At 50.3% G+C, this 27,936-nt stretch overlaps 1 protein-coding gene across 2 annotated transcripts; it reads left to right on the top strand.

Moving 5' to 3' along the window:
* The first annotated feature begins 368 nt into the window (after positions 1 to 368).
* Cda (cytidine deaminase) lies at positions 369 to 27,903 on the top strand. 2 transcript variants are annotated; one of them, XM_037203118.1, is made up of 4 exons: positions 369 to 796; positions 13,866 to 13,977; positions 23,209 to 23,266; positions 26,780 to 27,410. In XM_037203118.1, the coding sequence occupies exons 1-4, from the start codon at positions 643 to 645 to the stop codon at positions 26,837 to 26,839; spliced, it is 384 nt and encodes a 127-aa protein (XP_037059013.1). In that variant the 5' UTR covers positions 369 to 642; the 3' UTR covers positions 26,840 to 27,410. The 2 variants fall into 2 exon arrangements, with proteins under 2 accessions (XP_037059013.1, XP_028731149.1); XM_028875316.2 differs by lacking the exon at positions 26,780 to 27,410 and adding an exon at positions 27,417 to 27,903 and having other exon boundaries at positions 383 to 796.
* Positions 27,904 to 27,936: the final 33 nt, after the last annotated feature.

Below are 27,936 nucleotides of genomic sequence, written 5' to 3'. Positions count from 1 at the left end.
AGTACCACCAACCCAATGTCCATGAAGAGAAAGAAAGGAAGGAAGGCCGGGCTTCCCTTCAGCTGAGATGTTTTAAATACTGAGTTAGAACAGGGCGGAAATGAAGGCAAACCACCGAAAAGAGAGACGGTTCTCAGGCTTTGTACACCTTCTGTCTTGGCACACTGACGTGGTTGCCTTTCAGCCTCATCCTTTATCTCAGTTTAAAAAAAAAAAAGTCATTGCTATTCCACGGGCTCTGGACCCTTTGAGCTTTGGCCTCAGGTCACACAGACCCACCCAGAATCCTCCTCCCTTGGACGGGGTGTCTACAGCCATCCACTGAATTGGCACCCGCCCTGTGACCCACTCATGATCTGTGTTGGCAGTGAGTGAAGTTCTTAAAGGAGACTGACTCACTCGTGGGCACCACACATCGGTCCACCTGGGACTCCCTAGCTCAGTCCTAAGGGCCATATCCTCAAAGCTCCAGACCCTGCCAAGTCCTGGCCAGCATCCCACCAGCTTGGGAGCCTCTAGGTCTCTGGACTCGCGCTGGGACACACCCCGGGGGAGGAGCCACCTCTCCTGGCCAGTGCAGGCAGCCAGCCAGCATCGGCTTCCTCTCCTCTGCTGCAACCAGCTCACCCACGCCGGACCGACATGGCCCAGGAACGCCCCTCCTGTGCCGTGGAGCCCGAGCACGTCCAGCGGCTGCTGCTGTCCTCTTATGAGGCCAAGAAGTCAGCCTACTGCCCCTACAGCCGCTTCCCTGTTGGGGCTGCCCTGCTCACGGGAGACGGGAGGATCTTCTCTGGTAAGGGCTGGCGCCGTGGTCCCCTCCCTGACAACCTGCATGGGATCCAGAGTGGAGAGTAGAGCCACGCGGTCCCCTCCTCACTGGGCTTCTGAGGCTTCCCGCCCAGGCTGTGGGGCAACTCAACTGTTGTTCTACACAGTGCATCTCTGTTCTTAGAAGTCTGGGGTGGGGAAGGGAGTTTGCAGGTGAGGCTGGAGGGAGCGGCCAAAATCAAGCGCACCCAGGAGCCGCAGGGCAGGAGAGGATTATCCGTTTCAGAACGTCCTGTATGCCTGGTATTCACCTGATTTTCAGTAAATTCTTCCTCTGACCTGGTCTAGGTTAGATCCATATTTAGATGAAGAAGCTGAGGCCAAGAGACAGGTCCTAAGTCACAGGAGGCCCTGGTGATGGGAGCTGGGGCTGGGGCCCTCCAGGGCCTCACCCTCTTCCTGCACACTGGGTGCTGAGAACCGCTGATGAGGAGCGGGCATCCGGCAGACAGCATCTTAGAGGAGAGGATCCAGGCACGGTGTGGGTGTCCAGCAGTCTGCATTGAGTTAACATGGATCTGCCCTGAGCTCATTCTTTAGATTCTGGTTTTATAGACACCAGAGTGGCTGAGGGGTGCTTGCTCATACGCACAAGGGGCTGGGTTTGGGGCGAGGGCAAGAGGAGAGGAAAGAGAAGGAAGGGAAGGAAAAAGGGAGGGAAGGAAGGATCTTGGTAAACTTAAGAACACTCAAGTTGGGATATGTCACGGACAGAAAGCAACAACAGTGTCCCTTTGTATGTCTTGGTGACTAAGGTTCTGTGGTTTCCCTGAATCACCTGGGCATTGTGTGACACTCTTCATAGGGAGCCTATGACAGACCAAGACACAGATACCTCCAAAGGCCAACTTGGTGAACCAGTGAGTTTTTATTGGGGTTGCTTACAGGAATATGGGTGAGGGGTCACTTACAGGAGCAGAAATGACTCACAGACAGCTGCATCACCATGGCCCACCCAGCATGGTTGACAGCTCACAAAGCTGGGAACCTGGAGCACAAGGCACAGCCTGCAGGCAGCTCCACAGGTTGGAATGTCCTTTTCATGTGCCTGTTCTAAACCTCTTTCAGGCAGCTGGTCTGGTCTTAGAGTCTTCTTTGAAAGTTAGCTCTCTTCATCTGAGAGGGACTCTCATTTTTTATTGTTTACTCTGGCAGGGAGGGGGCCAGTTAATCTGGTCAGTTTCAGGGACTTCCTGAAGTTGTTCTGAGTTCATCTCCAGATGGGCTTTATGGAGTACATGAGTTTGTGGAATCAGGAAGAAGAGGAAAGAGATCTGGGGTGATCTGTCAGTCATTAAAGTGCTGATCTCCAGAATCCACATAAAAAGCCAGGTACAGTGGCTCTCACTTATAATCCCAGTTCTGGGTAGATGGAGACAGATGGATTTGGGGGCTCTCTGGCCAGATAGCCTAGCCTAATTGGCAAGCGCCAGAATAGTGAGAGACTGTCTCAAAGAACAAGGTGGATGGTGTCTGAGGAATGATCCCTGAAGTTGACCCAGTCTGGTCTCTATACACACACACCTGTATACACACACACACACACACACACACACACACACACGGAGGAGGGGGAGGAGGAAGAGGTGGTGTTGTGAGAGATACAGGATGGAATGAAAGGGAAGGCTTCGGCCCACAATTTTTCAGCCAGATGGGGCAGGGGAATGATAAGGTAAATGGCCAAAGGCATTGCTGGGAATGAGGTAGGCAGGGACCAAGAGCAAAGTTAGAAGCTACAATAGAATAAGGAGAACTCTGTAAACCGGATATGGGAGATCTCTTGAAATCCCACAGCCAGTGCAGCCGGGAGGCAGATGAGTGTCCCGGGCGTCAGTCAGGAAGCTTTTCCTTGTCAGTGAGAAGCCTGCAGGGCCGCTCCAATTTCAGGGCAGACTGGCTCGGGAACTCAGGTGCCATTCTTTGTTTTTTTGAGACAAGGTTTCTCTGGGTAACCCTGGCTGTCCCAGAACTCACTCCATAGACCAGGCTGGCCTCAAACTCACAGAGATCCCCTGCCTCTGCCTCCCTAGTGCTGGGATTAAAGGCATGCACCACTACACCCAGCCTGCCGCATGTCATTCTGATGGGTGTTTGCTTTCTGTTACCTGGCAGGTGGGTCTCTACCCCCTAGGGAACAAGCCTCTGCTCTTCGTTCTGACAGCCATGGCACCTCACTTTAGACCTCATTCCGAACTCACACTCTTTGGGCGGATCCTCGCTGCAGGGTGGACATGCAGAAATGTTACCGCTGAACTGAGGGTCCTTTTGTCCACTGGGATGGGGAAATCACAAGTAGACAAGGAGGGATACTCTTTTAGCTTCTTAGTGCTGGGCCCCCTAGTGCCCAAAGTTTGTGGTGTGGACAGAGGGACAGAAGGGCTTGGCACTCCAAGTCCAGAGAACGAAGTGTGCGTGGCTCCCCACCCTAAAACTCAGAGACTTAGTTTCAGCCGCTCACACGGGAGGCTCACAGCTCTGGGCTTTGACTGCCCGTAGCCTGGCCAGTGCTCAGCAGCTAGTGAGTTCCGTTATGGCACCCTTGGCTTATTTAAGGTTTGTCCACTACCTAGAGCTCTGAAGCCTGAGGCAGGTAGTACTTCATCCTGGCTTTTCCCCAAGCTTCTTTCTGCCTTCTCCACACTCTTCCTCATTGTCCCGGGTCCCCCGAAACGCTTCAGCCGCCTTTTCTGTCCCTTAGCGTCACCGCCGCCGCCGCCGCCACCGCCGCTGCTGCCACTGTTTTTCTTGTCTTTTCTTTGCATGACCGACTCATCTTGCTCTACCAGTGATAGCAAGAGTCTCTACTTGTCACAAATACTGCAAGAAGGCATACACACACACACACACACACACACACACACACACACAAACCCTCAATATAAGCCTTTCATCGACAGACTCAGGAGGAGGTAGGTTTTCACAGGTGTGACGTGCAAACTGAAACACACCAACCACAGCCACTCCAGGTTTTATCAAGACCAATGTCAGCCCTCCCATCTGTCAATCACAAGCCTTCCTGAGTCATCAAGGGAGTTTCCCTTTTTTTTAGTTTTTCGAGACAGGATTTCTCTGTGTACCTTTTGGAACCTGTCCTGGAACTCACTCTGTAGACCAGGCTGGCCTCGAACTCACAGAGATTCACCTTTGTCTGCCTCCCGAGTGCTGGGATTAAAGGCGTGTGGCCACCACCACCACCACCACCACCACCACCACCACCACCACCACCACCTGGCTGGGAGTGTCCCTCTTTTGGACTTTATGGGTAAGAGCCTCTGCAGGGTCCACAGAAGAGAGAGGTGGTCACTGGAAGAGTTGTAGGTCAAGGGGCAGGTGTGTCCAACCTTTTGACATTACAAATGAATGTTGTAATTTACATAACAAAACACACACACACACACACACACACACACACACACACACACACACATCTCTCTTTCTCTCTTTGGTTTTTCAAGACTGGGTTTCACTGTGTAGCCCTGTCTGTCCTGGAACTCACTCTGTAGACCAGGCTGGCCTCGAGCTCACAGAGATCTGCCTGCCTCTGCACCCCGAGTGCTGTCATCAAAGGCATGAGCCACCACCACCTGGCCAAAAAAAAATGTTTTTTAGAGATTTTTTTTTTTATTGTATATGTCTGTCGGTCTGTTTTGTGTGTCTATGAGTCTGTGTGTGGGTATGAACAGTGAGTGCAAGGACCCAAAGAGGCCAGAAGGCATCATATCCCCTAGACCTGGAGCTACAGGAGGCTGCGAGCTGGCTGATGTATGCACTGGGTAGCAAACTCTGGCTTTCTGGAAGGGTGGTATGTACTTTTAGGCACTGGGCTGTTGCTTCAGCCCAAAAAATCTCATAATGCTTTCAAAGGCTACAGTTTTGTGTTGGGCCACCAAGCCTAGCCATCCTTGGCTGCAGGCAGCCACACGCTGCCCATGGCTATAGGTTGGATGTGTCTGAAAGTTCACCGAGGCGTGTCTCACCTGGAGTAAAGGTTTCCAGCTGAGGAACGTGACCTGAAGCAGTAGTCATGCCTTCAATGGGCGTGGTTAAACTAGGCTTTGCAGCTAGGGTGCACGTTTCTCTGAAGAGTTCCTGCTCTAGAATGCTGGAAAGAAGGGAGGGTCTGCTGAATGGTGAGCATTCCTGACAGCTTCCCTCATTCACAGAGAAACATCAAAGCAGGCTCCCAGAAAGAACCTGAAATCTCAGTACAAAACCAACCATCTCAACAGTGTTTAAAAGAAAAAAAAAAACGTGTGTATGTAGCTGGGCGTAGTGGCTCACATCTTTGATCCCAGCACTCAGGCAGAGGTCAGCAGATCTCTGTGGGCTCAAGGTCAGTCTGATCCACAGAGTGAGTTCCAGGACAGCCAGGGCGACATAGTGAGAATCCTGTCTCAAAAAAACAGATTCTTTAGTGGGGTACAGTGGCACACGCCTTTAATCCCAGCATGAGGGAGGCAGAGGCAGGTGGAGCTCTGAGTTTGAGGCCAGCCTGGTCTACAGAGTGAGTTCCAGGGTAGCCAGAACTACATAGAAAATCCTGTCTCAAGAAACAAAACCAAAAATAAAACAACAGGAAAGTGTTTGTGTGGTATGCACGAATGTTTGTATGTGTGTTCAGGTGCATGTGGAGGCCTGAGGCAGACACCAGGGGTCTTCATCCCTGTCTCCCTTGCTCACTGGGGCAGGTCTTGCTCACAGAACCCAGAGCTCACCACATTTTAGTCTAGCTAGCTAGCCTGCTCTGGAGACCCCAAATCTACCTTCTGAGTGGGTGCTGGAATTACAGAGAGGCTGCCCACCTGCCATTCACATGGTGCTGGGATTCAAACCCTGGTCCTCATGCTTACTCTGACGCTTTCTTTAGGCACCAAACCATCTCCCCACACGTTACAAGTGTTTAGCCTCTGCCCCAAGGACCTAGGCTCCTCCAACTGTCTCTGAAGAGACAGAATTTTTGTCAGAGGTGAACAAATGGAAGACCTTAGCGGAAGTCCTGGATCCCTTTCCTCATGACTGAAAGGGGCCAGGTGAATAAACGGAGGGCCCATGGAATCAGGCAGGGTTTGCGGGGAAGGGGTCTCCAAGCAACCAGAGGAAACCGTGGAGCATCACGGGGTGAGTGGAGAGATTAGGGAGCAGAAAGGGCACGGCCCACTGGGTTTGTAACTTATAGCAGGAGGTGTGTGCTCAGCTCCAATAAACAAAAGCCCAGGCTCTCGGCAGCAGGAGAAGGTGGCAACCCACGCAATTCAAAAGCAAGTCTGCCCGCTGACAGCCTTGCTACCACCACCTCAGAATAAGTTACTCCCGACCCTGGCTAGGGCCTTGTGCCCCTCACAGATGGACCACCAGGCGTGGCAGTTGATAACTACGGTTGTGTTGCAATGATGTACCCACTGGCAACCTTCTGCAGTCGCTGGTGAGGAGAGCGAGGCAGACAGGGAGGAAGAGCTGGGGCGGGGATGGACACAGGTGTCAGGACAGGAGGAGTGAGACACGGACGGGCTGGGCAAATGGAGCCCATCTTCATCCCACACAGGGAAGATGCTCCACCTGTGTTCCTGGACGGCCAGGTGAAGCTGGGTAAAGGAGAAGCAGAGAGGACCACTCAGAGCCCTAGGCACATTTCAGGAAGTGTCTCTGTCCTCCTGTGCTCCAGGTGATGAGGCCACCACAGCACCAGAAAAATCTTGAGATATGCCCCAATAAAGACTTGCTTGTGGTTCCTGCCAACTTTTTGCAGGTACCATCTAAGACAGTGGTTCTCAGCCTTCCTAAGGCTGCGACCCTTTAATACAGTTCCTCATGCTGTGGTGACCCCAGCCATAAAGTTATTTCATTGCTACTTCATAACTGTAATTTTGCTACTGTTGTGAATCATAATGTAAGTATCTGTGTTTTCCAATGGTCTTAGGTGACCCCTGTGAAGGGGTCACAAACCACAGGTTGAGAACCACTGACTTAAAGAGGAGCATTTTTCTTTAGTGTGTGACCTTGGGACATTGCTGTCCCCTCTCCTCTGTCACCCACCATTTAGGAAAGAAGCAGCTTTGCTGGATGGAGATGATGCTAGGACCTTAAATTCAATCCCCATGTAAAAAAGTCACGCCCAGTGGCGCACGCCTTTAATCCCAGCACCCAGGAGGCAGAGGCAGGTGGATCTCTGTGAGTTCAAGGCCAGCCTGGTCTACAGAGTGAGTTCCAGGGCACCCAGGGCTACACAGAGAAACTCTGTCAAGAGAGAAAGGGGACGGGGCGGGGGCGGGGGGGGGGGAGCCGCGGGTAACCCCCCCCCCAGCTCTGCTCTCTCCTCTGGGCAAGTCATCCCATTGGGAGCCTCTACTTGCTGGTGTGGTGGAAGCACCCTACCCTGGCACCAAAACAAATACCATGGCAAATAAGCATGACCCTTTGGATGGGACAGACCAGCATATACATCCTGACTCCTGGCTTTTCCCTTCTGTAACTGGGATTCATAATGGTACCAACCTGGCTCAGGAAAGGACTCACTAACATAGAGAAGCCGAAGTGCTCCAGAGACCTGGTGGGTGCGTGCTAAGGCCATGGGGAACTCCAACAATCTCATCTTAGAGCCAGAGACGGTAACTTAGCTTCTCTCCAGCCTGTCTCTCATGTGGAGATGACGGTGGCCTGTTTTGTGTCTGTAGGGAAGCAAAACAAGATTGGGAGGTCTTTCAGAAAGGGTGTGTGTGTCTGTGTGTGTGTGTGTATACACACACATATATACATATATATACATATATGTATATCATGATTTGGAATTTAAGATTATGGAGTTTTCTGGAAGCCCTGAATGCAGTTGTTCTCATTTCAGAAATCTGGCTCTGGAGCTGTACCTTCCACTTGTTCAATATTAGTAAATCATCTTAACTCAGGTCACTAGAGCCAACGGCCACAGCCTGGGGAACATCGACAATGTACATCCATAGTCTCACAGTAGACAAGTCTGGAGGCTCACAAGTCCAAGGTGAACATGCCAGCAGGTTTAGTTCTTGGTGAGGGCCAGCTTCCAGTCTTGGCTACCTTCTCTTGATGTCCTTGCACGGTGGGAGAGAGCAATCTGGTGTCTTCTAGGGCACCCTGTGGAGCTATCCTCCGTTATCCCATCATGGGAGCACCACCCTCAAAACTTCATACAAGTCTAGTCACTTGCCAAGGCCTCTCTCCTGTTGGTGCACACCTTAAATCCCAGCACTCCGGAGGCAGAGGCAGGCAGATCTCTGTGAGTTCAAGGCCAGCCTGTTCTATAGAAGGAGTTCCAGGACAGCCTGGGCTACACAGAGAAACTCTGTCTCAAAAAAACCAAAGCAAACAAACAAAAACAAAAAAACAAAAAACCACCAATGCTGGTTAGAGCTTCAATGAGGGAATCAGGGAGCCATGTAGACATTCAGGCTGTGGCAGTGGCTGAGAACCTTGCTGACCCTCAACCGTGGACATCTACGACAGCAACACAGACCAAGGTGTACTCACAAATTCACTTTAGAGTTAAATAACAGGAAGATGGGTTTCAGTCAAGACGCTCCATGAAGAAAGTTAAAGCTGGGCGATTGGACAGCGAGGGTGGGAGATGGAAGGAAGATGGAGGAAGTAAAGTAACAGGTTCGGGAGGGTTGTCAGGGAAGGCTTCTGATGAAGCTGAGTGGGGGCAGCCACGAATCCGGTATCCGAGGACAGAATGACAGCACATTAGGAGAAAGCTGTTAATTGGCTTTATCTGGGGTTCTAACAGTTATTATATTAGTATTAGTAAGACTGTGTTCATGGAGCTTGGTTAGTAGAGCACTTGTTTGCCTAGCATTCGCCAAGCCCTGGGTTTGGTCCCCAGCACCATGCATGTGCACACCCCAAAAACAAAAATCAGGAGGAGCGTTGTTGTGACACTTTTCCTGGGAAAATGTAACACATGTCTACTGAACCCAGATAGGGAACCCATGACAGACCAAAGTACAGAGACCACCAAAGTCTAACTTGATGAGCCCATGAGTTTAATAAGGGTTACTTAGAAGAACATGGGTGTGGGGTTACTTATAGGAGCAGAAATTTCTCAAAAACAGCTGCACCACCGAAGCCCATCCCAGCACGGCAACAGCTCACAAAGCTGGGAACCTGGAGCACACTGCACATCTTGCACAGGGCTCAACCCGTTGGAGTGTCCTTTCCAGGGGTTTCATTTGGTCCAAACCTCTTGCAGGCAGCTCCATTTGTCGGAGAGTGATTCTCAGCATGCTTTGCTCTTTACTCTTGGGGAGGGAGGGGCCTAGTGAATCGCGTTAGTTTCAGGGACTTCCTGAAGCTAGTCTGAGTTGTTGACTTGCTGTCTTAATGAACTTTTCAGGAGAATGGAATACTTCAGTCGGGGAGGAAGGTGGGAAGTGATTGAGGTCGACTCCCAACATCAGCCTCTGAACAAGTGTGCACACATATGTATATACATGCATACGTATATACAGACATGTACACGCACACACTAACAAAATTAAAAAGGAGGAGGAAGTGATATCAAGATGTCAAAAAGCAGTCACTGTTCACTGAAGTCCACCTGTAGTACCACAGTGTACATAACTTAGGTAGAGGCAGGTTTCTGGGTCATCCTTAACTACTTACCTAGTTGACTTAACTAGGCTGAGAGAGAGAGAGAGAAAAGAAAAGGCGTATGTAGGTGAGCAGAGCGGAGGTGGCTGGTTTGTAGGCAGAGAAAGGCTGAAGCAGAAACACAGGCAAAGCCTGGCTGGCCCTTTTCAGTCACTTTCCGGGGGGGCGGGGGCGTTGTTGGTGGGGTGCGGTGTCCCGCAGTCTTGCAGCGTGTAATGAAATACAGTTGACTTTACAGTAAAGGTTTCTATGTTGTGTAATTTCACATTTATTCTCAGGCTAGTTGGAAAAAGGAAAGAGCTGCTGGTCATAAAATTTCATTGTTCTGCTATTTTTTTGGTGAAAACTGATTCAGTGAAGGTTTGCTTTGGCTCCTAGCTCTGCAGGGCCCTGTCCAAGGTCCAGCAGCCCTGCGCTCTGGGCCTCTGGCCAGGGCCACACACATGACACAGAGGCTCCCCCACAGGCCAAAAGCAGCAAGACAAACAGTTGGTTCCCCATAATCCCCAGGGAGGACGCTCCCTACTGACCTAAGAAGCCCCCACAAGGTCCCACCTCTTACCAGGACACAGAACCTCCCAATAGTGCCACCCTGGGGAGTACTAAGACTTTGGGGGACACTCAGCACCTAAACCATAGCGGAAAGACCAAGACAATAGACAACAGAAAAATAAAGCAAACAAGATGAAGTTACTCCAAGTTTGATAAGTATTTTTCTTTTTTTGAGATAGGGTCTCATGAAGCCCAGGCTAGCTTCCAACTCTATGCAGCTAAAGCTGGCCTTGCGATCCTCTTGCCTCCATCTGTCAATTTCTGGAACTGCAAGTGTGCACTGCTCTGTCTGTCTCTCCTGACTTCTAAGAAGGTCAGATGAGAACTTCATTTTGATTTGGCGACATGGAAGTTCTCAGCACGGGTGACATCATTTGAGGTTCGGTACCTGAAGGGGACTGCCACACAGCAGGGGCTCCCTCGCAGACCCCGCATTACACACAAACCACATCCAAACACTTGTTTTCACAGAGAGCTCCTTTATGAAGCAGGGAAGGAAAGTTAAAGTGGCCGCTTTCTGACTCAGGCAGAAAACAGCAGCAGATGACCTTGTAGGTATCATTTGAAGAGGAGAAAGAGGGGAGGTCTGTGTTAGAAGGGGCTAGGGTGTGGTGGTGAAGGAGACAGGGGATGAGGGAGAAGGGGAAGGGGACAAGGGAGAGGGGCAGGGATGTTTGTCCCGGAGAGACAAAGGGCTGCCTTTGGACAGAGGGAGGACAGACGCGGCACACAGGCAAATGGCATTTATAAAGGTAAAATGAGAACCCCCACGTTAGGATGAGGTGTTTAATTTTGATTGGACAGGTTAATTAGGTGAACCAAAGGGGGCTTCTGATAGCTGGACTTTGGTAGTCAGCCTCAGGAGAAGGAAGTGGCCAGATAAGGGAAGAGACCTTGGTGACTAGCTTCAGGAATGTTCTCAGGGTGTTTGAGATCCTGAATCATGGCTGCATTCCTTGGCTTCCTCATGACTGCAGTGACAGAGATACACATGAACTAAAGGTGTATCTAACTAAACTACACGTCAACATGTAGACTAAAGAAATGCATGCGCTCGCATAGCACACCGTGGAAGGAACTGGAGAAGAGCCAGGCCTCGGGGACAGCTGTACAGACACAGAGTTTCCTCGTCCCTCATTCATCTGTGCAAAGGCTCTCTAACGGTCCCTTCCAGAACAAACTGGAATGTGGCCATCCTCAGGGCTGTTTCAGGGCAGAACAGAAGGTCTACACAGAGAAGAACCCTGATGGGCCAGTTTGGTCAGATGCTCATCTGTAGGCCAGCCGGTAGGAGGACCATGTGAGAAATGATGGCTGCTTCTGTTTGAATACCTGCTGGAAATGAGGTGAACCTTTATAAAATGGAGGAAGAAGAGCCTGGAGAGATGAGTCCATCCAGAAAGTGCTTGCTCATGTGAAAAGCTGGCATGGCAGTGTGTACCTGTTGTCCCAGATCAGGGCAGGCAAAGACAGGCAGTGGGGTCCCTGGGCTTGATGGCCACCCAGACTAGATGCATTGAGGAGCTCCAGGTCTAGTAAGAGATTCCCGTCTTAAAATAAATAAATAAATAAATAACAATAGTGCCGAACAATGGTAGCGCACGCCTTTAATCCCAGCACTCGGGAGGCAGAGCTAGGCAGATCTCTGTGAGTTCGAGGCCAGCCTGGTTTAGAGAGTAAGATCCAAGACAGGTACCAAAACAACACAGAGAAACCCTGTCTCTGGGGGGAAAATAACAATAGTCAATAAATAAAGAAAGGTTAGGGTTGGAGAGGTGGTTCAGCAGCTCAGAGCACCAACTGCTCTTGCAGAGGACCTGAATTTGGTACCCAGCTCCTGTGTCAGACAGTTCTCAACCATCTGTAACTCCAGCTCCAGGGGATCAGACACCCCGTTCTGAACTCCACAGGCAGCTGCACTCACATGTGCATAGATACCCCCATACGTGTATACACATAATCATAAATAAGGTGGGAAGTGTTTGAGGTAGACTCCCAACATCAGCCTCTGAACAAGTGTGCACACATATGTACACACATGCATACGTATATACAGACATGTACCCGCACACACTAAGAAAATAAAAAAGGAGGAGCAAGTGATATCAAGATGTCAAAAAGCAGTCACTGTTCACTGAAGTCCACCTGTAGTACCACAGTGTACACCTGCCCTTCTTCCCCGATATAGGGACCTGTCACTCCCTGGCAACTCCGAGCCAGCCCCAGCCTGGCCATGAAACACGCTGGCCTTTCTCCCAGGAGACTTTACAGCTATGGCTAGTGACAGCCATCAGTTCTGGACCATGGATTCTTACGGTCCCAAGAGCTATGAGCTACATAATACATGTATTCGCTCCCGATATGCTGACATAGATCATGAAGGAACAGGAAAATCCAGGAGAAGACACTGACTTTGGCAACAGCTCTATGTTCAGTGACTTCTCTTACAGCTTCCACATCTGATAGACTTAGGGACAAAATACCACAGCATCATAAAGAACACGCGGACTCACACACGGGTAGCATGCCAGGCAGGAACAAATACAGACCCGGTACCTGCAGGAAGATGGTGCCTATCTCTCTCTCCTTGGCAGACCAGGAGGGGGCTGCAGTCCAGGCTCTTGGGCTGCATTGCTCTGTGCTGCAAGGCTGTTCTGGAAATGAGAACCCCGTCCAAGGGTCCCCCCCCCCGTACACACTAGAGTGTGCCCTCACGCACAGGTTCAAACGGGGGTCTCTAGCTTAGCTCTCTGGGAACCTTGGTCTTCCTTGGTCACATCATCACTGGTGACACATTTGCTAAGAGTGTTGGGGAGCTGGAAGGATGGCTCAGAAGATAAGAACACTGGCTGCTCTCATAGAGGCCCTGGTTCAGTCCCCAGCACCCACACGGTGACTCACAACCATCTGTAACTCCAGTTCCAATGGATCCAGCACCCTCTGTGGTCACCAGACACACATGTAGTGTTCGTACATACATGTAGGCAAAACATACACATAAAATAAAAAATGAGTAAGATAAAAAAACAAAAGCATTCAGACCCATGCCAGCCCTCCCTGTCACTTCCATCTCTTAGATCCAGACCTGAGACTTCTATGTTTTGTCCTGTGCACACTGGAATGCAATCCATCTCTTCACACTCTGCCACAATCAACTCTGTTGACTTTGTCAAGCCTCAGCATCTCTCTTCGCCTTGACCTTGACCTTGACCTTAGGGGTGATGAGGCTACTCACCGGCCCAGTTGCGGTGTCTTCTGCCTGGGAACCAGGATGAGACCTTAGGGAAACAAAGACGTGAGCATTCTCGGAAAATCCACTCCTCAGTGTGCCCCGGTGTCCCTCAGTGCTTCTGGACACATCGCCCCTCCCTGGTCTGGGTTAGGGGAGTGTCCTTCTTAGGGTTTGGTTTCTATGGCTGTGATAAAGACCACGAACAAAGCAATTTGGGGAGGGCAGGGTCCACTTCACCCACATTTTCACATCCTAGTCCATCACTAAGGGGAGTCGGAGCAGGAACTCAAGGCAGGAACTGGAGAAGAAACCATGGTTGGGATGCTGGGGGGCGGGGTAGTGCTTACAGGCTTGCTCCTCATAGCTTGCTCAGCCTGCTTTCTTAAAGTACTCAAGACCACCAGCCCACAGGTGGCACCACCCACAGTGAGCTTGGGCCTTCCCACATCAACCACCAATCAAGAAAATGCCCCAGAGGCTTGCTGGTGTGGGCATTTTCTCAACTAGAGCCCCCCTTTCCCAAATGCCTCTATCTTGTCAAGTTGATATAAAAGCACAAGGAACCTCTTACAACATCCACGTCAGGAAACAGCTCTGTTGCCTGTACCACTGGTCTCTTCTCTCCACTCAGGTTGCAACATAGAAAACGCCTGCTACCCACTGGGTGTGTGCGCCGAGCGGACTGCCATCCAGAAGGCTATCTCAGAAGGATACAAGGAGTTCAGGGCTATTGCTATCTCCAGGTGAGTGGGATAGGCCCGATAGGCAGAACATCATTCCCCCAGCTAACATTTCCCAGTACACAACTCATTCATTCATTCATTCATTCATTCATTCATTCATTCACCAGACCCCTGTCTAATGCACATGTTCTTCTTGGCAAACATGGGTAGGCCCTGTGGCTGAGTGCTAGGGATAAGGAGGTAAGTGAGAAATAGAGTCTGAGGCTGAGGACATGGCTTAGTTGGTACAGTGCTTGCCTAGAATGCAAAGACCCTGGGTTTGATCCCAGCATCAAATAAAACTAGATACAGTTGCACACTCCTAGAATCCCAGCACTCAGAAGATAGAGGCGGGACGATCAGAAGTTCAAGGTTGGCCTTGGCTGAATAGTGAGTTCAAGGTCAGCCTTGGCTATTTGAGACCTTGTCTCAAAAACGTCGGTGGGATGGGGGTGGGCAGAGCTGGGTCAGCGAGTAGCACACTGGATGCATACGCTTGAGGACTTGAGTTCAGATCCTGCACAAGGTAAAAAGAGTCATGGTGGTTGGCACCTGTGACCCCAGCGCTGGGCAGGTGGAGATGGGCCCATCCCTGGAGCTGGCTGGCCAGCCAGTCTAAAGAGTGAGCTCCGGGTTCAGTGTAAGAACACCTTTCAAAAAATAAGATGGGGGCTGGAGAGATGGCTCAGGGGTTAAGAGCACTGGCTGCTCTTCCCGAGAACCCGAGGTTTGGTTCCCAGCACTGACATGGTAGCTTACAACCATCTGTAACTCCAGTTCCACAGAATCCAACACCCAATTTTGGTCTCTACAGGTGTCAGAACATGCACGTGGTACATAGATATTCATGCAAGCAAAATACTCACACACTTAAAATAAAACAATTAAATATATGCATACATATATATAAGATATATGTACAAATATATATGGTGGATAGTAACTGAGGAAGACATCTGGAATTGACATCTGGCCTCCATACATCCATGCACACAAACCTGCATGCACACAAGCCTGCATGCACACATACAGGAACACATAGATAACATAAACACAAGGAAAAAAAATAATAAAACAAATAGACTCAATCAGTGTTAGTACAATGGGAGGCAGCCCAGAACTCCACCAGTGGCTTAAAGCCTTTCCTTAAACTTTTAGTAGCTTCCATATTGGTAAAGCCAAATTCTTCGCTTTGCTGAGGAAAAGCATTTTAAGGCAAATCACTGCAAAGTGGAATTGGAGTTTATTGAAAAAAAAAAACATTTAAAATGCTTCTTAGATTTATTTTATGTGGATAGGTGTTTTGCGTGAATGTTATGTATTTCTGTACACCACACGCATGCCTGGTGCCTGAGGTCAGAAGAGGACATCGGATCACCTGGGACTGGAGTTACACATGGTTGTGACGCACCATGTGGGTGCTGGGAATCAAACCTAGGTCCTCTGCAATAACCACAACAAGGGCTCTTAACCGCTGAGCCATCTCTCCGGTCTTTTAAGAGATGTTTCGAACGTGGACTTTAAGCATAACAGTTAATAGAAAGAGAGGTGCCCGGGGGAGAGTGGGACATACCGAGAGCCGGTGTGGGCTTCTCAGAGGAAATTTGAACCGTGTTGTCCCAGTGGTGACAATATGAGGGATGTGGAAGCTTTGGGATCTCATCATTCAGGCTGGTTTCTAGGGGCTCCTCCCTCCCTCTAATTTTCTCTCTCTCTTTTCTTTCTTTTTTGTTGTTGGTTTGTGTTGCCAGAGCTTTCCTGCCTTGCCCACAGTCAGGACAAATCCTTGTCACCCGCCAGTCCCACAGCCGCTCAGACCCAACCAAAGCAAACACAGAGACTTATATTGCATACAAACTGTATGGCCGTGGCAGGCTTCTTGCTAACTTTTCTTATATCTTAAAGTAACCCATTTCTAGAAATCTATACCTTGCCACGTGGCTCGTGGCTTACCAGCATCTTCGCATGCTGCTTGTGCTGGCGGCATCTGGCAGTCAGTCCTTCTGCCTTCCTGTCCTTTTATTTCTCCTCTCTGTTAGTCCCGCCTATCCTTCCTGCCTAGCCACAGCCGATCAGGTTTTATTTATTGATCAATCAGAACAACTTGACATACAGACCATCCCCCAGCACAGCCAAGTGCAGACCATCTCAAACACCTGCACTCAGGCCCATGGTCCTAATCATCCTCTATGCGGACCTGCTGGGTAACGCCACAAAGAACCCAAGAAGGGCTCCCACAGGACATACAGAACATCCCACAGCAGGTTTGTTTGTTTGTTTATTTGGAGACAAGGTCTCACTGTACAGCCCTGGCTGCCTACAAAGCTATGAAACTCACTGTAGACCAGGCTGGCCTAGAACTCAGAGGTCCACCTGCCTCTGCCTCCCTTGGACTAGAGGTGTGTGCCATGCCTGGCGCATTCTTGATTCTCAGCTGCTGAGAAGCTTCAGACTCCTGAGTGAGCGGCCCCGATTCCCTTTCATGTCCCTGTCGTTTTCCCTGTCTTTCTGGTCTGCCTCAGACTCCACCCTTGGGGTTAGCTTGCAGAGCAGGTAGACCCGGGGTGACTCTGCCACAGCAGGTATGTTTCTGTCCCAACAACAGCAAGTAGGACACAATCCCCCCAGGTACAGCAGAAAGACACTGCCTGTTCACACAGAAACAGCCAGAGGACCTGGAAGTCACTTGGTTGGTGTAGACTCCCTTCCACCACCCCACCTTTTTTTAAAATTATTTATTTTATTACATGTGTATTGGTGTTTTGCCTGCACTGGAGTTACAGATAGTTGTAAGCTGCCTTGTGGATGCTGGGAATTGAACCTGGGTCCTTTAGAAGAACAGTCAGTGCTCTCAACCGCTGAGCCATCTCTCCAGTCCCCAACCACCCCACTTTTACAGACAAAAAATAAACAAAACCCTGAGGCCTGAGAAGTTAAGGGACTTTCTCAGGAGTTAGCGGTGAAGCTGGGACAAAATCCAGGTCTTACAGTCAGAGTCCAGGGCACAGTCCACTGTGTTGTATTATGCCAGGAGGCCAGACACTGTTCCCTGCTCTCCTTAAGTGGGTCCAGAACCAGCTGTTCAGCTCTGCTAACTTCAGAAGGCAGCAGCCAGGCGCAGGTGTTAAAACCAGGGTCTAAAACCGGGCTGGGGCCGTGACCCGGTTACGGTCATGTGAGCACTGACTCTGACTATGTTTCAGGCTAGCCCAACTCCAGCTAGGATCTGGCTGGATAAGAATTCTAGTCACGGGCTGGCTCAGAGGTTAAGAGCACTGGCTGTTAAGAGCGCCAGCTGTTCTTCCAGAGGTCCTGGCTCACAACCATCTATAATGAGATCTGGTGTCCTCTTATGGTATGCAGGCAGAACACTATATACATGATAAATAAATAAATACCTCCAGCCAATGCTGTCTCCTCCAAGGGGAGTGCTGTGGGGTCTTGTTGGTGCTGGACCTAGACTGTGTGGCTAAGACCAAAGCCTGTGTGAATGGGTCCCATTACTGATTTAGAGCCCAACAATTTAATGCTTTTGTGGTGAGTTGCATTGGGGTGCCCCTTTTATGGTGACCAGGCAGAAGTAACCTTGGCAAATTATTTGTTGAGGAAACTGACACAGAAAACAGTGAACCCAGCCAGCAGAGCCGCTGACCAAGCATCAGTCTTTAGCAGTGTAGGATACGGCGGCTGGAAGAATCATTTCTTCCTGTGAGGGGAGTTGCAGCCTGGTAGAGAAACAGGGGCCGAGAGCAAAGCTGACATGGCCTGTAAACCAGGAAGGGCTTCGTGGCTTTTCCAAAACCCTGTGCTCTGTCCTGGTCCGGCCCGGAGGGGTCCAGAGTACCTGGGTGCCATGTTAGAGTGACTGGAGCCACTCTGGAGAACCGAGGCGGTGATTCCCAGCTTTCTCTGGAGCTGAGCGCTGTCCAAGCTTCTCTTCGGCTTCCGGAGAATAAACGAGGCTGTGCTAGGAACATTTTGTGCAGCTGAGGACAGATTGGGATGTGCATTGCACTTTATGAAGAAATGGGGAGAAATAACTCAATTTCCAAGCTGGGCCAAGAAAGTAATGATGTTCTGGGGAAGAGAGCAGAATGGTACAGCAGCCTGCTGGCTCTGTTAGCATTTGCCCAGTGAAAGGCTTTTTCTCTTGCCCATCACCTGCTTTTAAATACGACCAATGGGGTCGTGCTATGATGGGCAGATGTCCTCATTCAACACCGGCAGTTTCCAGCACCCAACTGGCCTACTCTGGATTTTTAACCCGTAACCATATCCCCCAGCCAGCAATACAGTCATTACCATACTAATGACTTATTAAATGAGAACACAGATTTAGAGGAGGAATGGGAAATGCCAGCCAGCTCTTATTGACACAGAACAGGGCTGAGCAGTCCAGTCCCCTCCCTGGGATCACAAAGGATGGAGATGTGTGGGCATTGGCAGAGCCAGGTAAGATTCTGGGGCCTCTCTGGACTCCTAGCCTCGTCCTCAGAGTCCATAGGCTTCTGGCTTACCAAACTGAGCATGACCTTACTGTGTAACCAAGGTCTGTACAAACCACAGGAAACCCTTGATCTCCAGTAAAAAGAACCCAGGTGTGGTGGTTTGAAAGAAAATGGTCCCCAAAGCGAGTGGCGCTATTTGGAAGTGTGGCCTTGTTGGAGGAAGTGTTCACTGTGGAGGCAGGCTTTGAGGTCTCCTATGCTCAAGCTACACCCAGTGTCACAGACCACTTCCTGTTGCCTGCAAGAGGTAGGACTCTCAGCTACTTCTCCAGCACCATGTCTGCCTGCACGCCAACATGCTCCCCGCCATGATAATGGACAAAACCTCTGAACTACAAGCCAGCCACCCCAATGAAATGCTTTCCTTTGTAAGAGTTGCTGTGGTGATGGTGTCTCTTCGAAGCAGTAGAAACCCTAACTAAGACACCAGGGGCAGAGAATGAGGAAAGCGTGTGTGTGTGTGTGTGTGTGTGTGTGTGTGTGTGTGTGTGTGTGCGTGTGTGTGTGGGGGGGGGTGTCCAGATGCAGCCAGCGTGTCTGAGGGTTAGTGCTCACTCTTGACAGCAATGTTGAGTGACACTGAAAGCCCCCACTCCAGGGTCCCTGAGCCCAGGTTTCAGTCCTTCCCACTGTCCACCTGAGGGATTTAAAAGCCTCCGAACCTGGCTTTTTATTTTACTTTATTTTTTTAGACTAAGTCTCATGTGAGCTAGGCTGGCCTCGAACTCACTTTGTAACTGAAGCTGTGACCCCGAAATTCTAATCTTCCTGCCTTCACCTCTTGAGTGCTGGGCTTGTGGGTATGTACCATCATTCCAGCTTTTTATGTGACGCAAACCCTGGTCTCTTGCTTTATAGTCAACCCAGCTATGATCCCAGCCCTCAGCCTGGCTGTTTTTTTTGTTTTTTTTTTTTTCAAGACAGGGTTTCTCTGTGTAGCCCTGGCTGTCCTGGAACTCACTCTGTAGACCAGGCTGGCCTTGAACTCACAGAGATCCACCTGGCTCTGCCTCCCGAGAGCTAGGATTAAAGGCCTGTGCTACCATAGCCCAGCATCAGCCTCGCTTTTTACGCTGAAAAATTCCTGAGAGGAACAGTACTCTGCTGGGCTGTTGGCAGCCACATGAAATGACTTCTGTGAGCTCCCTAGCACATGGCTCATCATCAAGGAGAGCCACGGTTGTGGAGTTATCCTTATGACTTCTGCAGGCTGCAAGGAAAGCAAAGGCAGAGTGCATGGGTTCTGAGTTCAAATCCTGGTTCTGCCCTTGACCGGCTCTGTGACCCTGACTAAGTCGCTTCTTTCATGATCTCTAACATGTAATAAGAGCCTGCACAGCCAGGTGGTGGTGGCGGCGGCGGCGGCGGCGGCGGCGGCGGCGGCGGCGGCGGCGCACGCCTTTAATCCCAGCACTGGAGAGGCTGAGGCAGGTGGATCTCTGTGAGTTGGAAGCCAGCCTGGTCTACAGAATGAGTTCCAGGACAAGCTCCAAAGCTACACAGAGAAACTTTGTCTTGAAAAAACCAAAACCAAAAAAGAAAGAGCCTGCTCACAGGCTCACATCTTTCAGGGCATTGGGGGATTAAATGAGCCGGTTGGCTGGCTCCTCAAGAGCCTAAGCTTAGCATTTGGCAAGGCAGTTCCAGGTAAAGTGAGCCGTTGTTCTTCTCGGAGTCCCTGGGGTGCGAAGCTCCAAACTTTCTGTGGTTGAAATTAAAGTTTCCCCAGTAGGGTGAGGATTCCTGACTCAGACCACCTTGTCCAGAGAAGAAAGACAGGGCTGTGTCACAAAGGGTCTCACCCACTGTGGAAGGGAGGCTGAGTTCCCTGGGCAACTTCTCCTTGTCTCACCCACAGTCTCTCTTTGTAACTGCATTTCTTTTTTTTTCTTTTCTTTCTTTCTTTCTTTATTTTTATTTTATTTTATTTTTATTTTTTTATTTTTTGAGACAGGGTTTCTCTGTGTTGACTGTCCTGGATCTCGCTATGTAGACCAGGCTAGCCTCGAACTCACAGAGATCCGCCTGGCTCTGCCTCCCAAGTGCCGTGATTAAAGGTGTGTGCCACTGCCGCTCGGCTTGTAACTGCATTTCCTGACTGCTTTGTTCCACTAGCCGGGTGGTGAGGGGCCTGAGGCAGGGGCACTCTGAGGGTCTCTTCGCCACGACTGCCTGACTTAGAGCAGACCCTAGATCAACACAGGAAGAAGGAAACAAAACATCAGATGATAAACTGGTAACGCCTGCCACCCAGAAACCACATGGGTGAACTTGATTCACAGAGTGCCCTGGACTGGGCCCCCATTCCCTCAGGTTCCCATGGGTTTTCTTCTGAAGCAGGAAGTCTTCTCAGGGAGAACCCTACCTTTTCATGGAGCAGAACCATTTTCTGTTTGTTTGTTTGTTTGTTTTGTTTTTTTTTTTTTTGAGAAAGGGTTTCTCCTTGTAGTTTTGGTGCCTGTCCTGGATCTCGCTCTGTAGACCAGGCTGGCCTTGAACTCATGAAGATCCGCCTGGCTCGGCCTCCTAAATTCTGGGATTAAAGGCATGCGCCACCACCGCCCGGCCAGAACCATTTTTTGGTTTGCCAGGTACAATAGAGAACTCCTTTAATTCCAGTACTTGAGAGGCAGAGGCAGGTGGATCTCTATGAATTCGAGGCTAGCCTGCCCTACAGAGTGAGTTCCAGGACAGCCAGGGCTACAGAATGAGACCATGTCTCAAAAAAAAATTAATTAATTAATTAAGATAAAATGTAAAATGAACATTCTTTGGACCCTCAGCTCTAACTCAGTCTTTGCAGAATCTAAAAGCTGGCCCCTGACTGCTCTGACCCGTCTTTGCCTCCACGTGGTCATTGCCGCCTGGGGAGCTGGCCTTGTCCTCTCATTAGTCTAGAAAGTCCTGATCACAGTGGATGTGTGTGTCTTGTTCATTATCATACCCCTAGCACTGGTGGCAGTCCACAGTGCCAGGCACACGGTAAGTGGTCAATAAGTATTTGTCATCTGAAATGAGCCGGGGCCATAGAACCTTTTGCAGGGAGCTCAGCGTGATAGGCACACAGTACACAGCACAGCAGCTACTGTTAACACACAGTCAGATTAATTACCAACAGCACAGCACACTGGGTATGTAATAAAACTACCTGATGAAGTACTGAAATTATGACAGAGATGCCTGTGGGAGGGAACAGATGTGCAGAAATTAACCCAGGCAATAACAATATAGCATTCGGAGGCTTATAAAACCCTGAGGCTGGAGATTTAGCTGAGTTGGAAGAGCGTCTACCGAGCATGTTCAAAGCCCTGGAGCCCATCCCCAGCACAGCATAAAACCAGGCATGGTGGTGCATGCCTGCAATGCACGAACTCAGGAGATGGAAGCAGGAGGCTCACAAGGTCAGGGTCATCCTCGGCTATGTGACAAGTCGGAGGCCAGCCTGGGCTACATGAGACCCTGTCTCAAAACTAAAGTTTACACATCCTTTAGACATGTTATCTCATTTTGTTGAAATCCTGCCAAGTAGAGGACATTGTTACCCACGTGTTACAGACAAAGGAACAATCCCTGAATGACTTAAGATGACTCAGAGCCACACAGTGAACAAAACAGGGAGTTGGCCGAGAGTCAGAATTCAAATCCCATGTTCTTCTAGAGTAGTCACAAAGCTGTGGGCTCAGAAGGGCAGGGACGGTGGCGGCAGGCACCGAGGTCCCTACAGTCAAATCCGTGTTCTCTAAGCACCATCCTTTGTCCTCGGTCCAAGCCAGAGGACTGCTCAAAGGTGCCTGAATTCTCACAAGCAACCCCGGCTGGAAGTATGTGTCTGTCTCTGTCTCTCTAGATGCCAGGAGCCCATAGACACTTTTACATATGTGGTGTGTGTGTGTGTGTGTGTGTGTGTGTGTGTGTGTGTGTGTGTGTGCCCAAGGAGGACACAGGAAGGTTTCAACTTCTCTAGAGCCAGAGTTCCAGATGGTTGTAAACCACCCCGTGAGTGCTGAGAATAGAACTCAGGTCCCCTGGAAAAGTAACACGTACTCTTAACCACTGAGCCATCTCTCCAGTCCCCCCCCCCAGCCTCTCTCTTACATTTATTTCTTTAAAACACAGAACGCCCCGTCCCCAGACTTTAGAATCACCATTCTGTTATCCATCTCACCAAATCTATGACCTCACCAGTGAAACCGCTACCCCGATACACCACTTGAAAATTAAACCAAATGACATAGTTAAATGCCTGGGACGGTGATTTTTCACTAAATGGGAATGTGTGGCTCTCTTCCTCCTGTGAGGACAGGCTGATGCCACCTTCTGTGTGAGACATTGTCTCGCTCCAGTGGTGGGCTTATTACTGCGCATTCTTAATGCATTTTACTTAAAATAATAAGTCATCCTGTTTTGTGTCACCCACTGGGCCGAGCCCTCCTATGAAGGACGGAGACAAGCTCTCCTTCGCCCCGTCTCCTGGAGTGTGGGCGACAAGACAGCTAAGTGCCCCCTTAAACATTCATGAGCGCACTGATGAGGACAGCGTTGCCACTGCGGCTTTGCTTTCGGAAGCGTGGCCGGCTGCCAAGTCGCCTTCCCAGCTCCCAGGACATAAGGCTTCTGGGAATCAGGAGTTGTCTGATGGGGTGTGACCTGATTTGCAGCAGGACAGGGCCTCAGCCTGTGAATCTCAGCCAGTGGCCAAAAGCCTTGTGATAGACTGCTCTGATCCAGTCTTTGTTTTCTCTAGTGACCTACAAGAGGAGTTCATCTCTCCGTGCGGAGCCTGCCGACAGGTCATGAGAGAGGTAAGAGCTTGGTTCCTCCCTGCAAAGCAAGCCTGAGGTCTCTGAGGGCCCACACCAGACTGCCAGCGTGGACAGTTACTGTCCGGGCTACTCAGCTGGTTGGCTCCCGAGGCCTTCCCGGGTTCACGTGAGTCACTGGAAATGAACCCCTTTTCAACATACACATACTGACCACTCTCTGTTGTTGATGCCAGGCATTGAGCCAGCTCTGGGGATAAGCCAGGCCAGGCTTGCCCTCACTGAGCTTCGAGCAGCTGTGGGAAAATACAGGAAGAGAAGTCGGGGGAGAGAGGGGGCAGCAGAGGACAATGAACTGCAGCCTGCAGGCCAACCCCAGCGCGCTTTTTGATTGTAGATAAGTCTGGTAGGGGCACAGCTGTGCCCAGTCGCTGCTGCATTGGCGGCGACCACTCTGGCCCTGTGGTAGCAGGGCTGAGCAGTTACAGGAAGGCCACACAGCCTGGGAACCCCAAACACTTCCTATTTGTCCTTTGTCAGCAAAAGCTTTGCCAGCTTCTGCTCCAGGTGGCTCTAGAGAAGGAGAATTCTAGCCAGAAGGGCAGGCAGGTTTCACACCAGCCCAGATGTTTACTGTGTGATGAACAGCAGAGGGGCAAAGGGCAGTGGTGGGCAGAGCATGGGATGTAGGCTCACAGGCATGGGCTAGAGCCCGCTCACACGCTGTACCCGCCAGGGAACAGAGGGCATGTTTATTCCAGAATCAAGGGAACCGAGTTATATGCTTAAAAAGGACAAAAAGGAGGCTGGCGAGATGGCTCAGAGGTTAAGAGCACTGGCTCCTCTTCCAGAGGTCTTGAGTTCAATACCCAGCAACCACATGGTGGCTCACAACCATCAATAGTGAGATCTGGCGCCCTCTTCTGACCCACAGGCATACATGCCATGCCAGCAGAACACTGTTTACATGATAAATAAATCTTAAAAAAAAAAAAAAAAGTGTACACTGACCAGAAATGGAAAGTCAGTGGGAAAAAAATGACAAAAATGGCAAGTTTTACCTAATGTGTATTTTACTACTGGTTTCGGGAAATCAAAAAACGATTTGGACGGTGGGATGGCTGGCTGGTTGGTTTTGCTGTCCTGGGGATTGATGGAACCCAGGGCCCCGTGTGTGCTAGACAAGTACTCTACACCGAGCTACGGCCCATCCCTGACCATGGGTACTCATTCAGGCCCAGAGGAGCTTCTGATGTTAATGTGTGCATTGGGGGATTGAGCCAGGAGGACTTAACTATTCTCAGAGAAGCCTGTGCCCTCTATAATCTCCCCCAAATGAAAGCCACAAGCCCAGAGACTCCCAAGCATGGCCCTTGAGCTGTATAGCTTCCTATGAGAATACTCAGAACCTGGCAGCTCCATCAGCCCCACCCTAGCTCAGGATAGAAACAGCTGTCATCATTTTTTTTTTTTTTTCAAAACAGAGTTTCTCTGTGTAGCCCTGGCCATCCTGGAACTCACTCTGTAGACCAGGCTGGCCTCGAACTTACAAAGATCCACCTGCCTCTGCCTTCCAACGCTGGGATTAAAGGCGTGTGCCTGGCTCAGCTGTCATCATTTTTATCTCCAGTAACGCCAAAGGAGAGCGACCAGCCCATGAGGGGCTGGTATCAATGGCAGCCAAAGCTGACTCCAGACTCCCTGCCTCTGCCTCCTACATCCACTCCTGGGCCACATGCACAGGAAAGTCTGTGGGGTTTTGCCACAGGGTAGGTGTGTGCTGCCTGTTCTGGGAGCATTCCTGCTTTGGAACTCTCGCTGGGAGAAGGGCTGGTTTATCTGTCTTGTGTTTCCTAGCCCTGCACTTCACAGCGCTCATCTCCCAAGTCCAGATGGAGGAGCCACCCCAGACGCATTTCATTCCCACAGTGAATTTCACCTCACCACCGAGGGGTGGTGAGCACAGCTGCCTAGTGCAGTGACCATGTCTGAGGATTCGATCAGCGTGCACCAAATCGCTGGCTCCCAAGGCCCCACCTTGACCCATTTGCTTATGGCCATTTCCTCCAAACAGATTAGATGCTGGCAAAGGAGGGAAGGAGGGAGGGAGGGAGGGAGGGAGGGAGAGAGAGAGAGAGAGAGAGAGAGAGAGAGAGAGAGAGAGAGAGAGAGAGAGAGAGAGAGAAAGAAAGAAAGAAAGAAAGAAAGAAAGAAAGAAAGAAAGAAAGAAAGAAAGAAAGAAAGAAAGAAAGAAAGAAAGAAAAATATCTGGAGGGGAGAGGGAAACACGAAACCAAATGTGAACAGTGAGCCATGGGCCTGGGAACCAGGAACCTGGCATCTAAACCCACCCACATCTAGCTCACACACTTAACCTCAGGCACAACCTGCCAAGCAGGAGAATTTCCTCCCTTGAAACCTTAATTCTGGAAACCTCCAAAGATTGATAGTGTCTGGTAACAGCTCAGTGATTCAGACAGATGTGTGGAAGAACAGGAGGCCATGGACTAGCCTCGACTGGCAGCCCACACATCAGTCACGATGCCACAGCCTCTGTGAACTGGGCACCTACTAAGTGCCAGGGTGTGTGAGTCTCACCATGCCTGCCAGGAGAAGCTGGGTCTGTCGACTCCGTCTCTATCCCTGACTTAACTCTCCACCTACCCACCCCCACCCCAATACCCTTTTCTATCACTAAACACCTCATAGATGAAGACAGTGAGTCCCAGAGGACCCACAGCAAGGTGGAGTGTGGGAGTAAGTTCTGGAGATGTGTTCATCTTTGCTGATGTATTAGTTACTTTCCTAATGCTGTGATAAACCACTATGATCAAAGCAATTTAAGAAAAAATGATTATTTGGGGCTTATGGCTCCAGAGGGTGAGGGGCCATGATGGGAGGGACAGTAGATGGTAGGTATGGTGGCCGGAGGTGGAAGCTGAAGGCTCACGTCTAGAACAGGAAGCAGGAAACAGTGAGTGTGCTGGAAACCATGGATTCTGAAACCTCAAAGCCTGCTACCAGTGGCACTTCCGGCAAGGCCATACTCCCTAAACCTCCCCAAACAGGCCTACCAGCTGGGGACCAAGTGTCCAAATGAGACACCACTTCCAAACCACCACAGCCAACTTGATTCCACTAAGCCTCAGTTTCTTCAACAGTAAAAGGAATACAATGATAGCAACCACCTCCATGGGTAGGTAATGCTATATATACTGCAAGCGTAGTATGTTGAGAGTCGGCAAACAGACACAAACTCCTCCTGGAATAAGGCACAAAGGGGAACCTGTAAGGGGCAGTAGATGCTGGCTGTCAGTGTCATTGAAGAAGGAAGCCTAGCTCTGGGGCATAGAGTTTTTTAAATTTATTTTTAATTATGTCTGTATGTCTGTGTGGGGGTATGTGCATTCCAACAGTGGCCCACAATGGCCAGAAACATCAGATCTGGAGCCAGAGTTACAGGAAATTGTGAGCTTCCCAGTACATGACCTGGAACTCAAGCTTGGCTCCTCTGCGAGAGCACTGTGTGTTTTTAACCACTGAGCCATCTCTCAGCCCAAGGTGGAGGTACTTCAACAGCGGCTAGGAAGATGGCTCATTTGTGTGCAACCTTGAGGACCAGAGTTTGCATCCCCGGAAACCCACGTAACTGTGAGGTGGTCTAGGCAGACGCCTGCAATCCTGGTCTTTGAAGGCAGAGACGGGATCTCCAGAGCAAGCTGGCTGGACCAGCCCTATGGGTGAGCTCTGGGTTTGATGGAGAGACCCTGCCTCAGTGAATAAGATAGAAGAGCCATAGAGGATGATTCAAGACCCAACCCTTGATTTTCCACATGCATGTGCTCCCATGTGTGCCCCCCTCCCCCAACGTGCATACACACACATGAATTCCACGCATACATGAAAATGGAGAAAAGGTATTGTTTTACGAAAGCTCTTGGGGGCATCCCCTAGGGAATGCTCATGGCCAGTTGACAACAGGCCATGGATTGTGCTGTTGTCCAGTGCTTTTCCCCTGATTCCTCCTCAGGCTCTATGAACCAGGTGTAATTATTGTTACTCACATTTGACAGGAGAGGAAACTGAGGCACAGAGGACCATTAGACAGAAAACAGTAGAGTCAGATTCAAACCCATGCCTTCCATTGCCCTCAGTCCCCTGGCCTCTCACACAGTTTTGCTCTCTTTTCCAGTTTGGCACCGACTGGGCCGTGTACATGACCAAGCCAGATGGCACATACGTAGTCAGGACAGTCCGGGAGCTGCTGCCAGCCTCTTTTGGGCCTGAAGACCTGCAGAAGGTTCAGTGAAGCTAAAGGATAGAATGCCTGCCTGTGTGGGCCTGGGCTCCCTACCTAAGGGCCAGGTCCTAGAAGATTTCATAATGATGCTGTCCCTGGCTAGGCCTGGAGACACCTGCCGCCTGGGTGGTCCCAAATGGCTAGGCAAGGGTGACCTTGATTCACACACACCACAGTCTCCCCCAGAGTGATGGAAGCTATCACTCAGCCTGAGCCAAAGCCTGTATCCTCCTGGAGACTGGGATCACTCCACCCCACCTCTCCCTCCTGCAGGCCCTGACCTTCCAGGCCTGGCCTGCCTCCCTGCCAGCCTCTCAAGGTGCTGTCCTGTTCCGTGTGACTTTTCTGATTAAAAACCACAGAACATCCTGACTGAGAACATGTTTTTGCTTTTAGTCTCTATATGCAGCTC

The sequence above is a fragment of the Peromyscus leucopus genome, chromosome 2 (genome assembly GCF_004664715.2).
Source record: "Peromyscus leucopus breed LL Stock chromosome 2, UCI_PerLeu_2.1, whole genome shotgun sequence".
NCBI lineage: Eukaryota > Metazoa > Chordata > Mammalia > Rodentia > Cricetidae > Peromyscus > Peromyscus leucopus.
The sequence above is the reverse complement of the archived record's forward strand: the minus strand, read 5'-3'. Positions and strand labels throughout refer to the sequence as shown.